Source organism: Corythoichthys intestinalis, chromosome 20, assembly GCF_030265065.1.
Source record: "Corythoichthys intestinalis isolate RoL2023-P3 chromosome 20, ASM3026506v1, whole genome shotgun sequence".
NCBI lineage: Eukaryota > Metazoa > Chordata > Actinopteri > Syngnathiformes > Syngnathidae > Corythoichthys > Corythoichthys intestinalis.
This window is the reverse complement of record NC_080414.1, coordinates 34,983,453-34,996,596: the sequence shown is the minus strand read 5'-3', so window position 1 is coordinate 34,996,596 and position 13,144 is coordinate 34,983,453. Positions and strand designations below refer to the sequence as shown.

The following is a 13,144-nucleotide window of genomic DNA, read 5'->3' as shown; positions in this document are numbered from 1 at the left end:
TTCTGAATATGGGACTAGTCGACTGTATTGTATTAAGGAGAGGATGACCAGGGTCATGTATTGTGAGATTTTGGGGAATAACCTCCTTCCCTCAGTTAGAGCATTGAAAATGGGTCGTGACCGGGTCTTCCAACATGACAATGGCCCGAAGAAGACAGTAAGAATAACCAAGGATTGGATTTTTGAAAAGCATATCAAGGTTCTGGAGGGGTCTAGCCAATCTCCAGACCTGAACCCAATAGAAAATCCTTTGAGGAAGCTCAAACTTCGTGTTTCTCAGTGACAGCCCAGAAACCCGATTAATCTAGAGAAGATCCGTTTGGAGCAGTGGTGCAAAATCCCTGCTGCAGTCTGTGCAAACCTGGTGAAAAGTTACAGGAAACGTTTGACCTCTGTAATTATAATCAAAGGCTACTGTAACAAATATTAACATTGATTTTGTCAGGTGTTCAAATACTTATTTGCAGCAGTATAAAATCAAACAAATTGTTAAAATATCATACACTGTGATTTCTGGATTTTTTTAAATTTTTTTAGATTGTCTCATTGTCTCTCACGGTGGGCAAGAACCTCCCATGAAAATTTCAAACCCGCCCATCATTGTTAAGTGGGAGAACTTGCAAAAATCACATTGTCTAAATACTTATTTTCCTCACTGTATTTCGAATGAACATTGACAGACGAGCACATATTGTAGCATCTACAAATCTTTCGCATGATAATACACACACAGCAGGAAAAATTATTTTCATTTAATTATACCCACTTGGCACGGAGAGAACATGCAAACTCCACACAGGAAGGCCGAAGCCCGGGATTTAACCCTTGATCTCAGAACTGTGAGGCAGATGTGCTAACCACTAAGCCACCGTGCCTGCGTGGGTTTCCTCCGGGATCTCCGGTTTCCTCCCACATCCCAAAAACATGAATGGTAGGCTGATTGAACACTCTAAATTGTCCGTAGGTGTGACTGTGTGCGTGAATGGTTGTATGTCTCCTAGTGCTCTGCGATTGGCTGGCAACCAGTTCAGGGTGTCCCCTGCCTACTGCCCATAGTTGGCTGGGATAGGCTCCAGCACCTCCGCGACCCTCGTGAGGAAAAGCGGCATGGAAAATGAATGAATGAATGAATACCCACTTGGACGCCACGAACTGTATGGAAAAAACAAAGTTGTCCGAGACTTTAAGAGGTCGCTCGCCGTTAGCAATAGCCTAATGCTAACGCCAACATCACCAGCGTAAATGCTATGCTCACGCTACAGGTTACATTTAGTGTGTGATGATCAGCGCAGACCTTTAAAGGCTAACGCAACATAGCTACATATTCTCGAAGACAAGAAGACAAACCTTACCGTGTGTCTCAAAACAAGCAATAGGACATTGGCCAGGAAACTAGTGGGTGAGTGGCGGTGGGGGCGCAGCACGTCACATGAGTGGCACAACCAGACACTGCTACGATGCAGGCTAACTACACATAACATTGCACATTGTGAATATGTGACGGAAACCATAGCACGTTTTCGTCTCGAAACTGGCATTCGTGTTATCATGTTTTAGTCTCCCGAGACACGTTTTTAGCTCATTATCGTCTTGTCATCGTCATTAAAAAATTGTTCATTGACAAAATATTTTCATTATAATAATTGTAGACAAAAAGAAAACCAGTTACTTCTTATTGAGCTGTACTGCATCAAAAATTCTACCCGGACTGGTGGCAAACACTTTGAACTTGTTTTACTAGAATTGTAAAGTCACTTTTTGTCATGTGGTCAATACTTTGGTACATGAAAGCAACAACATATCAAAACATCTCTCAGTATGCTTTTCATTGTACACTGGAAAAAAGACAATAAAATTAATAATTATTAAACTACGGTAATCAAACTAAACTGAGATTTGTCTATCAAAGCAATGTAAGACATTTATTCATATTTTTGCCTTGTATTGGTCTTTGTACTGTGTGCATAATGTGCATTATTCAAAATCAAATTAAATGCTTTTCTCAATCTAATTTCTTAGTCAGTAATGAGCCAAGTGAATGCTCTCATAACAATGCACTCCAGTTGGATGGAGGGAGGCCGCAAATCTTTCGACCCATTCACTTCTACTTGTCTTCTCATTCCTGTTTATGTTCTAAGTGTGGACAAGACCCTTCTTGATTTCCCGGTGGAGTGTGGCAGTAGATGACTTCCAATATGAAGTGGATGGTGTAATTTAGCATGCGCTCGCTCGCTCCTTTGAGGTGGAGAGGTGACTAGGCGGTGGAAGCATTTCCGAGAGGAAATCATTAAATTGCAAACTCTGAAAATGAGATTATTGTCATGACCCAGACAGTGCTTCTTGTTTTCGCTGATGGCAGCGACTTTGCAACTTGGCAGACTATTATAACGGCCTCCTGCAAAATGACTTGCCCGCTATTATTCTAGAGGGACTGAATTCATTGTCATGCCTTCTTTTTCTTTCACAGAACTTTATGACGCCTCTCACTGTGTTTTTATCCACGGCCGAGATGGAAAAAGTGTTTGTGAATATTCCGGTAAGTCATACAGTATGTTTGTTTTGTGATGTATGCTTTTATTTTAGCACAGGAAGTACTTATACATGCGAGTAAGAGTGCGTGTATTTCCGGTTGACACACACCGGTGTGGGGGTCTATAAGCTAAGTGATTGGGAGGGGTGGAGTGTACACAAATTAGCTCTGTGATCTAGAAACCAGTAATCGTGTGAATCCCTTGTGAGTGTAAGCCCGTTGGCAACTGACCCTGAGCCGCCCCATCGTCAATCCCGGCACCGGGATCCCCTACACGAGCGCGCCCGCATTTTGAATTAATTTGACTATGTTTGATTTGTCAATATAGTTCATGCTAAGCAGGCACCATTGACTCGCGCTAGCTGAGCCACTCCAGAGCCCTGAAACCAGTGTTGTTTTTGGCAGCCATTTTAATTTTCGTCTTAGTCTTTTGGAAGAAAATACTTATTAGTCTCAGTCATATTTTAGTCTTTTCAAAATGTGTTAGTCTTCATCTTGTTTTAGTCAACGGAAACTCAGACAAATATATAAATAATTAAAAGGTTTCCAACAATTTCGAATGAACATGACAGATGAGCGCATAACTGTAGAGTCTACAAGGATATTAGCATTTTCATGATGATAATACACACCCAGCAGGAAAACAGCAGATTATTTGCAATTCATTAAACTTACCTGGACGCCACGAACAGTATGTAAAATGTTTTTCAAGAGCTTAAGAAGACACAGAATCACTGCGCTGAATGCTAATGCTAACGTGAACACTATGCTAACGTGAATGCTATGCTAATACTACAAGCTAGGTTAGTATGTGATGATCACTCAGCACCTTTAAAGGCTAAGAAAACAAAACTTACCAAACAGCACCTGACACGTTTCACAAAAGGAGCCTGGAATGGGCATACGCTTAAGCCTGTTCGTGGGGCGAGGGAAGGGGGGGGGGGTGCAGCACGTCACATGAGTGACACGACCAAACACTGCTAAATGCGTTCTAACCACACATACAATCGGGCAAATATCACACATTGTGAATTAATGATGGAAACTGGCGAATTTTTTATCTCGTTATTGTGTCGTCAGACGACAACTGGCATCCATCTCGTGAGGTTTTAGTCTCCCAAGACACGTTTTTAGCGCGTTATCGTGATGTCAATGTCAAGAAAAAAATGTTCAATGACTAAATATTTTCGTTATCATCATCCTTGATGAAAACAGCACTGTCTGAAACTAACAAATAACTGCGTGGACAAACGCGACAAACTGCGTGGAATTTGTTGAACGGCAAACTGTTTGGTATAATGGAGTCTTGAGATTATTTTTGTGACGTCTCATTGGTGAAACCCACTGTTTGCATCTCTGGCAAGAAAAACAATTACAGAAAAAATAAAATAATACAGGTGGTCCCCGGGTTACGACGTACTCGACTTTCGCAGCTTCGACTTAACGACGCCAGAGTCCTCCGCCATTTTGGCTCCAGTCTTTTTATTTTTTAATTTTAGTCGCATAAACAGTGCCCAATTTCACCTCACAGTATTTTATCTTTTACTTTACTTTAATACCATGACTTGTTATGTCCTCACTAAACTTGAAATTGTTCAGCTTTGCAGACATCTAACAAGGCAATTGTGCTTTTTGAGCTTTTAACTTCCTTCACTTTTGACAATTTGTAAAGCTGTAAGACACATTGTTACACTTATGTTCAAAACGAAATGCATTCTTACAGTCAAGCACTAGCCACAAAATGATTGGTGTTCAAAAACCCATCTACAGTAGTCTAATCAATATGTGAATTTAGTAGATTAAATTAGCCCAATTTGCTTCACAAAGGTCCGCTACCTTAAATGCTACGATTGCTAACGTATTTACAACTCTCATAGCAAATCACTCACATGAAACTCCACAAACTGTAGCTCTAAACTTAATTACAAATGAATACACAAACATATACAGTGCTGGCCAAAAGTATTGGCACCCCTGCAATCGTGTCAGATAATGCTCAATTTCTCCCAGAAAATGATTGCAATTACAAATGCTTTGGTGGTAATATTTTCATTTATTTTGGTTGCAATGAAAAACCAAAAAAGAGAATGAAAAAAAAATTAAATCATTATCATTTTACTAGGGCTGTCAAACAATTAAAATTTTTAATCGAGTTAATTACAGTTTAAAAATGAATTAATCGTAATTAATCGCAATTCAGACCATCTATAAAATATGCCATATTTTTCTGTAAATTATATATATATATATATTCTGTAAAATAAATTGTTGGAATGGAAAGATAAGACACAAGATGGACATATACTGTACATTCAACATACGGTACATAAGGACTGTAGTGGGCATTTCACTCTACTGTCATTTAAATCTGTCTATGCTGTCCTCACTCCGAAGCGTCTACTTTTTTCCAAAGCTAGACAGCTAGTGAACGACGCCTTAATAATCAGACTTCTTCCTTTTTCATCTGATTTATTAATAAAATGGCCTCAAACCGTCGTCTAAAGCTCTACTTTTGTCTCTTCTGGCCAGAGAACATTCTACCAAAATGTTTTTGGCCTTCTCGGGTACATTTTGGGTAACTCCAGCCTGGCTTTTTTATGTCTCTGGGTCAGAATTGGGGTCTTCCTGAGTATCCTACCATAGAGTCCCTTTTCATTCGGACACCGACAAGATAGTACAGGTTGACACTGTTGTACCCTCGGACTGCAGGACAGCTTGAACTTGTTTGGATGTTAGTCAAGGTTCTTTACTCATTATCCGCACAATCTTTCATCAATTTTTCTTTTCTGTCCACATCTAGGGAGGTTAGCCACAGTGCCATGGGCTTTACACTTATTTATGACACTGCGCACGTTAGACAAAGAAGCATTCAGAGTCTTTGGTGATGGACTTGTAGCCTTGAGATTGCCCATGCTTCCTCACAATTTTGCTTCTCAAGTCCTCAGACAGTTCTTTGGTCTTCTTTCTTTTCTCCATGCTCAATGTGGTACACACAATGACACAGGACAGAGATAAAGTCAAATTTAATCCATTTTAACTGGTTGCAAGTGTTATCTGCCATAGGTAAGTAACAGGTGCTGTTAATTTCACAAATTAGAGAAGCAGCAGATGTTTTTTCAAAGGGTACCAATACTTTTGTCTGGCCCATTTTTTGTTTTGTGTAAAATAATGATTTAATTTGTTTTTTTTTTCCATTCTCTTTTGTGTTTTGTCATTGCAATCAAGATAATACTACCAAAGCATTTGTAATTGCAATCATTTTCTGGGAGAATTTGAGCATTATCTGACAGAATTGCAGTTGTGCCAATACTTTTGCCAAGCACTGCATTAGCTGAAGCAACTTACAGTCTTATGTGGGCCAAACCAGAGCGCAGCTATACTTTATCCATGTGAGACGTTTAAGTGCTCCTGTATGGAATGACGGTCCAGCCAGACCCAACGCTGCCACCAGAGGGCAGTGTATCCTCCACCATTAAACAGAATAGATTAGTTGAATTTTTCTTTTATCCCAATACACAACAAAATACAATACTTTTGGACTTTTTAAATATATTTTTTTTTAGATGTAGGGGTACTTAAAGGGGTGAGTCGGACTTACGCGGAAATCCAGGTTACGTCCCCAGCGTCGGAACGGAACGCGTTCGTAACCAGTTGACTACCTGTATGTACAGTAGAATAAAGAAGAAAAATGTAATAACCAGTGTAGCCCAAAGTAATAGAGTAAGGGTAGACTTTCTTCTTCTTTACAAATCTACTTAAGTAAAAGTAAAAAGTAGGGCTTTGTAAAACTACCCTTAGTAGTACATTTTTCTCAAAAAATTACCCAAGTAAATGTAACGGAGTAAACGTAATGCGTTACTACTACCCACCTACAATTTCTTATTTAGTCTAGTAATTTAGTCCTGGACAAAGTGTTGAATTTACTTACAGTAAATGTTTTTGAAAGTCAAGTTATTCAATAAAGCTTATGTACAGCATCACATTAAACTTTGCTTGTTTGCTAGTAATTCTAATGTGTGATTGTTTTGTGTTATGTTTCAGGACCTGGTGAAAGTTCACAAATGTTTACTGCAGGAAATTCAAGACTCTGTCCAACACAGAAGTGCCCAAAATCTTCACCAGATCTTTATTGCTTTCAAAGAAAGGTAAAATAAATTCATTTAATTCATTCAAAAGAAACCTTAAATCACTGCAGACATTTTTTTTTGGGTCTACTGTTTCACATTTTGTCACCTCTGTTTTTTCTAATTAGATTGCTAATCTATGGGAAATACTGCAGCGATGTGGAAACAGCAATTGCCACTCTAGACAGCATATGCAAAGACAGAGAGGACGTACGGATGAAACTTGAGGTATATGTATAAAAAAGGAATTATTTTCAGTCAAGGAAGTAAAGTACATTTCCAGCAAGCTGCCCTCTATTAAACAGCCAGACAGTGCCTCCAAGTGTATACATAAAGAAATGCATGATCTAAAGCTGACTAGTACTGCTGAATTACTTACTACAAGCATTTTACTTTAAATTAATTTATCTAACATGTTTCTTTTTTGTGTGTGTGTGTGTGTGTGTTAATATTTTACACAGGAGTGTTCTAAAAGAGCCAATTATGGTAAATTCACTTTAAGGGATTTGCTGGTGGTTCCCATGCAGCGGGTCTTGAAGTACCACCTCCTTTTGCAGGTGAAGTTGTTTAATTTGACCTCTATTGTTGTATTTAGTATAATGGCATAATAAAAAAATCTGCAACTTTTTGGTGATATCAATAATTTAACATGAGTGAGCCCAGACAATCATGGCATAATTTTTTATTTAGTGCTTGGCATAATGATATAATTCTATATTTTCTTGCTTATCCGTTAGTTATGTTTCCTCAAAACTTAAACAACTCTATTGAGATGGTGGTGTAGGCTAGATCAATAAATCAATAAATTATATTCATTAATTTATTTTAAATCAAAAATAGAAGAGGGAAAAACTAAATCTTTTTTTTCCACTAGAGGCGCTGCTGTCTACCTTTTTTTTCTGGGGGAATTTAGAGGAGGAGAAAAAAAGACACTCGTTGGACAACAGCTTGAGGAAACGGGTCGATTTTCTTTTTCTTTTCAAATTTTATTTTTTTGCAATTTACACTTACCCTCCTACTCCTTCATTTTTTCTCTCTCTGTGTCCATTGTGTCCATGGAAACGGGTTATGTATTCATCTGTATCGGTGAGGTTCGAGGCCCCTGGTTCACTATCACATCTCATTTGTTTCAAAGGTGTTTGATGAGGTTAAGCTCAGAACTCTCAAGATTTTTGCTTTTTATAGGAACAGCCTTGCAGGAGTGAAATAGACATTGAGTTACAAAAGCAAAATAGGCTTTTTTTTTAATGTTATCATGAAATGATTTGGGTTTTTGAGATTCCACCTGTATAATTTTTTAGGTATTGTAAATGTGCTTCTCAAAATGCTACAGGCTTATTACAAGGTTGTTGTTTTTGTTGTTGTTTACTATACTATACTATACTATACTATACTATACTATACTATACTATACTATACTATACTATACTATACTATACTATACTATACTATACTAAAGTACAGTATATAGATACAGTGGGGCAAATAAGTATTTAGTCAACCACTAACTGTGCAAGTTCTCCCACTTGAAAATATTCGAGAGGCCTGTAATTGTCATCATGGGTAAACCTCAACCATGAGAACTAGAATGTGGATAAAAAAAACAGAAAATCCCATTGGTTGATTTTTAAAGAATTTATTAGCAAAAATGGTGGAAAATAAGTATTTGGTCAATACTTACAGTCCGTCTCAATACTTTGGTATGTACCCTTTGTTGGTAATAACGGAGGCCAAACGTTTTCTGTAACTCTTCACAAGTTTTTTACACACTGTTGCTGGTATTGTGGCCCATTCCTCCATGCAGATCTCCTCTCGAGCAGTGATGTTTTGGGGCTGTCGTTGGGCAACACGGACTTTCAACTTCCTCCACAGATTTTCTATGGGGTTGAGATCTGGAGACTGGCTAGGCCACGCCAGGACCTTGAAATGCTTCTTACGAAGCCACTCCTTTGTTGCCCTGCCTGGCTGTGTGTTTGGGATCATTGTCATGCTGAAACACCCAGCCACGTCTCATCTTCAATGCCCTTGCTGACGGAAGGAGATTTTCACTCAAAATCTCTCAATACATGGCCCCAGTCATTCTTTCCTTTACACAGATCAGTCGTCCTGGTCCCTTTGCAGAAAAACAGCCCTAAAGCATGATGTTTCCACCCCCATGCTTCACAGTGGGTATGGTGTTCTTCGGATGCAATCCAGCATTCGTTCTCCTCCAAACACGAGAACCTGTGTTTCTCCCAAAAAGTTCAATAATGGTTTCATCTGACTATAACACTTTCTCCCAGTCGTCTTCTGGATCATCCAAATGCTCTCTAGCGAACCGCAGACGGGCCTGGACGTGTACTTTCTTCAGCAGGGGGACATGTCTGGCAGTGCAGGATTTGAGTCCCTGGCGGCGCATTGTGTTACTGATAGCCTTTGTTACTGTGGTCCCAGCTCTCTGTAGGTCATTCACTAGGTCCCCCCGTGTGGTTCTGGGATTTTTGCTCACCGTTCTTGGTATCATTTTGACGCCACGGGATGACATCTTGCGTGGAGCCCCAAATCGAGGGAGATTATCAGTGGTTTTGTATGTCTTCCATTTTCTAATAATTGCTCCCACAGTTGATTTATTTACACCAAGCCTTTTACCTATTGCAAATTCAGTCTTCCCAGCCAGGTGCAGGTCTACAATTTTGTCTCTGGTGTCCTTTGACAGCTCTTTGGTCTTGGCCATAGTGGATTTTAGAGCGTGACTGACTGAGACTGTGGACAGGTGTCTTTTATACCGATAATGAGTTCAAAAAAGGTGTCATTAATACAAGTAATAAGTGGAGCCTCGTTAGACCTCGTTAGACCTCGTTAGAAGTTAGACCTCCTTGACAGCTTGAACTCTTGCTTGTTTGTAGGTGACCAAATACTTGTTTTTCACTCTAATTTGGAAATAAATTCTTTAAAAATCAAACAATGTGATTTTCTGTTTTTTTTTTTTTTCCAAATTATGTCTCTCATGGTTGAGGTTTACCAATGTTGACAATTACAGGCCTCTCTAATCTTTTCAAGTAGGAGAATCTGGACAATTGGTGGTTGACTACATACTTCTTTGCCCCACTGTATATTTATATAGAAGTATATATATATATATATATATATATATATATATATATATATATATATATATATATATATATATATATATATATATATATATATATATATATATATATATATATATATATATATATATGACATCCGTTATAAGCAGTCATTAATTAAAGGACAGTGCCATGTCATAATTATGATTATCTTATGACAGTCTTATGTTGTCACTGTCAAATACCAAATACCATAACTAGCAATTAATGAAACAACTGGAACAGTAACTGAAGAAATAATTAGCACAGAACGCAAATTTTCATTGTTATTTACATCTGTAACACTGCAATGCATGCTGGGAGGCATGTTGGGTGACAACAGTGTTGACACCAGGTGGCAGCAGAGGTTGACTGTCTGAGTCCGCTGTCAAAAAAATTGTTACCAATTAATATCTTTTGGTGTAAATATACCTTAATATAGTGAGGACAGCTACGGTTTATAGTCCAGTGAGGCTTATCAGTAGGGCTGGGCGATATGGCCTTAAGTACGTATCATGGTAAATTGAGCAGATTTACCTCGATGGCGATAAATTCGATTAAGCTGACTGTTATATAATTTGAAAATCTGAATCAAGCTTTCAATTTAACATATTTAACAATTGTACATGCAGTCAAAACATTAAGTATATAAAAATTATTGTAAACAATAGGAATTCAAGTATGAACATTTATAACAGTTTGTTTGACATGAACAATGTACAACATTATAAACATCAATACGACAACTGTGCAAACATGTCATTGTAACACAAATGACTTATAGCTTGAACAGTACACATCAAACAGACAACTTATTGTTCATGGCTGCTGTTACATAATTACTCAACACAAGTGTTTACTTCAAGGTTTCAGTTTTTTTTTTTCCAAAACATTTTTAATACATGCACGCACACATGGACCCCCCACACAGACATATGTTGCTCTTATGCCAATTAACATTTAAGATTTTATGATGGCAGTAATGACACAGAATGAAGCAAGCACATACCGATATAGCTGTGACCATTAAACGGTCATATTATAGGCTTCACTTTTGGATTTTACTTTATACTGAATGCTTTACCATCATAAAAGTTATCAGAGAAATAACACACACACACACACACACACACACACACACACACACACACACGCACACAGATACAAAATAACGCGACAAACTGATTGCTAGATGCAGTTCGTGCCCAATCCACTCATTAAGTTCAGCCGTTTCGCCTAGGTTAGAGCAGCTATCCGACTGCATCACGTTCAAATTTAGCATTAGCCGCTAGCCTTAGCCTGTGGCCTGGCTGCCAGTAGTCTACTTAATGTCAGGTGAAAGTTTGGCGAAGCTCCCTTAAGCCCGACTCCATCACATTTGCTTATAGCATTAGCCACTAGCATTAGCCTACCGGGCTTCTCTTTGTTTGATTCCTGATAACCACGTGACTTCATACGTAAGCACACTGACTGCTTTCTTAAAGGGGAATGAACATAGCCGAACAACAAAAGACTATATTTTCTTGTTTTATTAAATTACCGAATTTACCGACATGGTCAAAATTACGTCGGTCATCGTGAAGAATTTCGGTAACGGTAAATTTTCGGTACACCGCCCGGCTCTACTTATCAGCTAACATTTTTGCATTGGGAGAAAGCACTTTTACTTTTTACTTGTAAGTCATTAAAGCAAGTAGTTTTGTTGTTTAGTTGAGTATTTTTTTTCTTAAATTCTTAAACGACTTAAATACTTGTACTTTTACATAAATACTTTTTTGCCCCTGTATCTGTACTTTTACTTTAGTTAAAAAAAAAAAAAAATGGGAGTACCTAATCCACCACTGCTCATTGGCAAGAATATCAGCTGCAAGAGACAAGACCAAAGCTACATGATTTTCCTACAGTATTTACTCACCATCCACTGTATGGGTGTATTTACATGACACCTGGGGCATTCTATGAAATGCTGTGAAGAATACTTGAGTTCTAGTTAAGCATTTGCAAGTTTACTATTCCTCACAATGGGAGCTTGAATCTCACATTCTTTCGCTGCTTCCTATTCTTTTCTCTGGCTCGTCACTCCCCTCTTCACCACTGTGTTCCATCATGCCCTGCCCTGGCTATCTGTTTGTACACTCCCTTGCCCAGTATCTCTGTGGATGTGTGCAGGTGGAAGCAAGGCTTGATAAATAGAACTCTGCCATCTTGCCAGTGATAATAATGCCTCGGTTGAGCATGAGTGACATCGGGGATTTGAGCAGTACCAAGCAAACGTATATGTACTGTACATATCTCCCTCTGGGATTCATTGTGTGTGTGAGAGACAGAGGGACATTTTTATTGGCCTAGAAGAAGGACATGCATGGCATCCTTCCTTATCCTCCACTGTTGCGGTCTAGATGTCTTGTTTATGCTGGTGCTGGCAAGCAATTTCAGATACACTCTTTCTCATCCACACGCAGACACAATCGGATATGTTTCTTTTGCACTAACCTTTTCCATTTCATATCTGGATTTGACATTTTTAACGTCTTGGGTGGGATGTAGCTGTGCAGCCCAATATGTTTGCTCATAGATACGATACAAGAGCTATTTGGGATTTTGCACACTGACTTTTCCGCACACAGTCTTGTGGAACATTGTGTTTGTTCATCCAGTGGATAATTATGCAAATGATGTTTCTTAGACTACAAGCAAGCAGTGTGGTCCCATGGGCCATTTTAGAAGTTTTGTTTCAAATAACTTTGTATCCCTTCAATAGGAGCTCGTTAAGCACACTCATGATGCCACAGACAAGAGCAACCTGCGGAAGGCATTAGATGCCATGAAGGTACTTAGAATTATTTTTTATTGTGAAAGTTTTAAAGAAAACAGTTAGTGTCCGGGTTACAATATGCCCGACTTGTGCGATTTCAACTTTACGACGCCGAAGTCTCGGCCGCCATTTTGTCACCAGTTTTTTTTTTTTTTTTTTTAAGTCATGCAAACGGTACATTACTGTACCTCACAGTATCTATTTTATATTTTACTTTATGAATATGACGTGTTCTTTCATTCAGCTTGACAGACAGCAAACAAGGCAATTGTGGTTTTTGAAGCTTTTTACTTCCTTCACTTTTGACAGTTTGTGAAGCTGTAACACACATTTGTATACTCTTGTTCAAAACGGCACACATTTTAACAATTAAACACTTGACACAAAACAATTGGTGTTCAAACTTCCAACTAGTCTGATCCAGTGCTTAATTTGTAAATCATAAGGTGCCGGAACACAAAATACACATGAGAGCGCAGGGATGACGAGATGGGCACAGGTCCCGGAACATACGCAGAATATGACGGGCGAGAAGCAAAAGTTCGCGGTCAAATGTTGCAGCAGT

At 38.6% G+C, this 13,144-nt stretch overlaps 1 protein-coding gene across 2 annotated transcripts in view; it reads left to right on the top strand.

The window, feature by feature from the left end:
- Positions 1 to 13,144, top strand: part of LOC130908455 (guanine nucleotide exchange factor VAV3) — a 282,969-nt gene that overhangs the window by 164,585 nt on the left and 105,240 nt on the right. For both annotated transcript variants that reach the window (XM_057823892.1, XM_057823893.1), the window contains exons 7-11: positions 2,468 to 2,536; positions 6,572 to 6,675; positions 6,783 to 6,882; positions 7,116 to 7,211; positions 12,526 to 12,594. In XM_057823892.1, the coding sequence (XP_057679875.1) occupies positions 2,468 to 2,536; positions 6,572 to 6,675; positions 6,783 to 6,882; positions 7,116 to 7,211; positions 12,526 to 12,594 (438 nt within the window). The remainder of the gene's footprint in view (positions 1 to 2,467; positions 2,537 to 6,571; positions 6,676 to 6,782; positions 6,883 to 7,115; positions 7,212 to 12,525; positions 12,595 to 13,144) is intronic.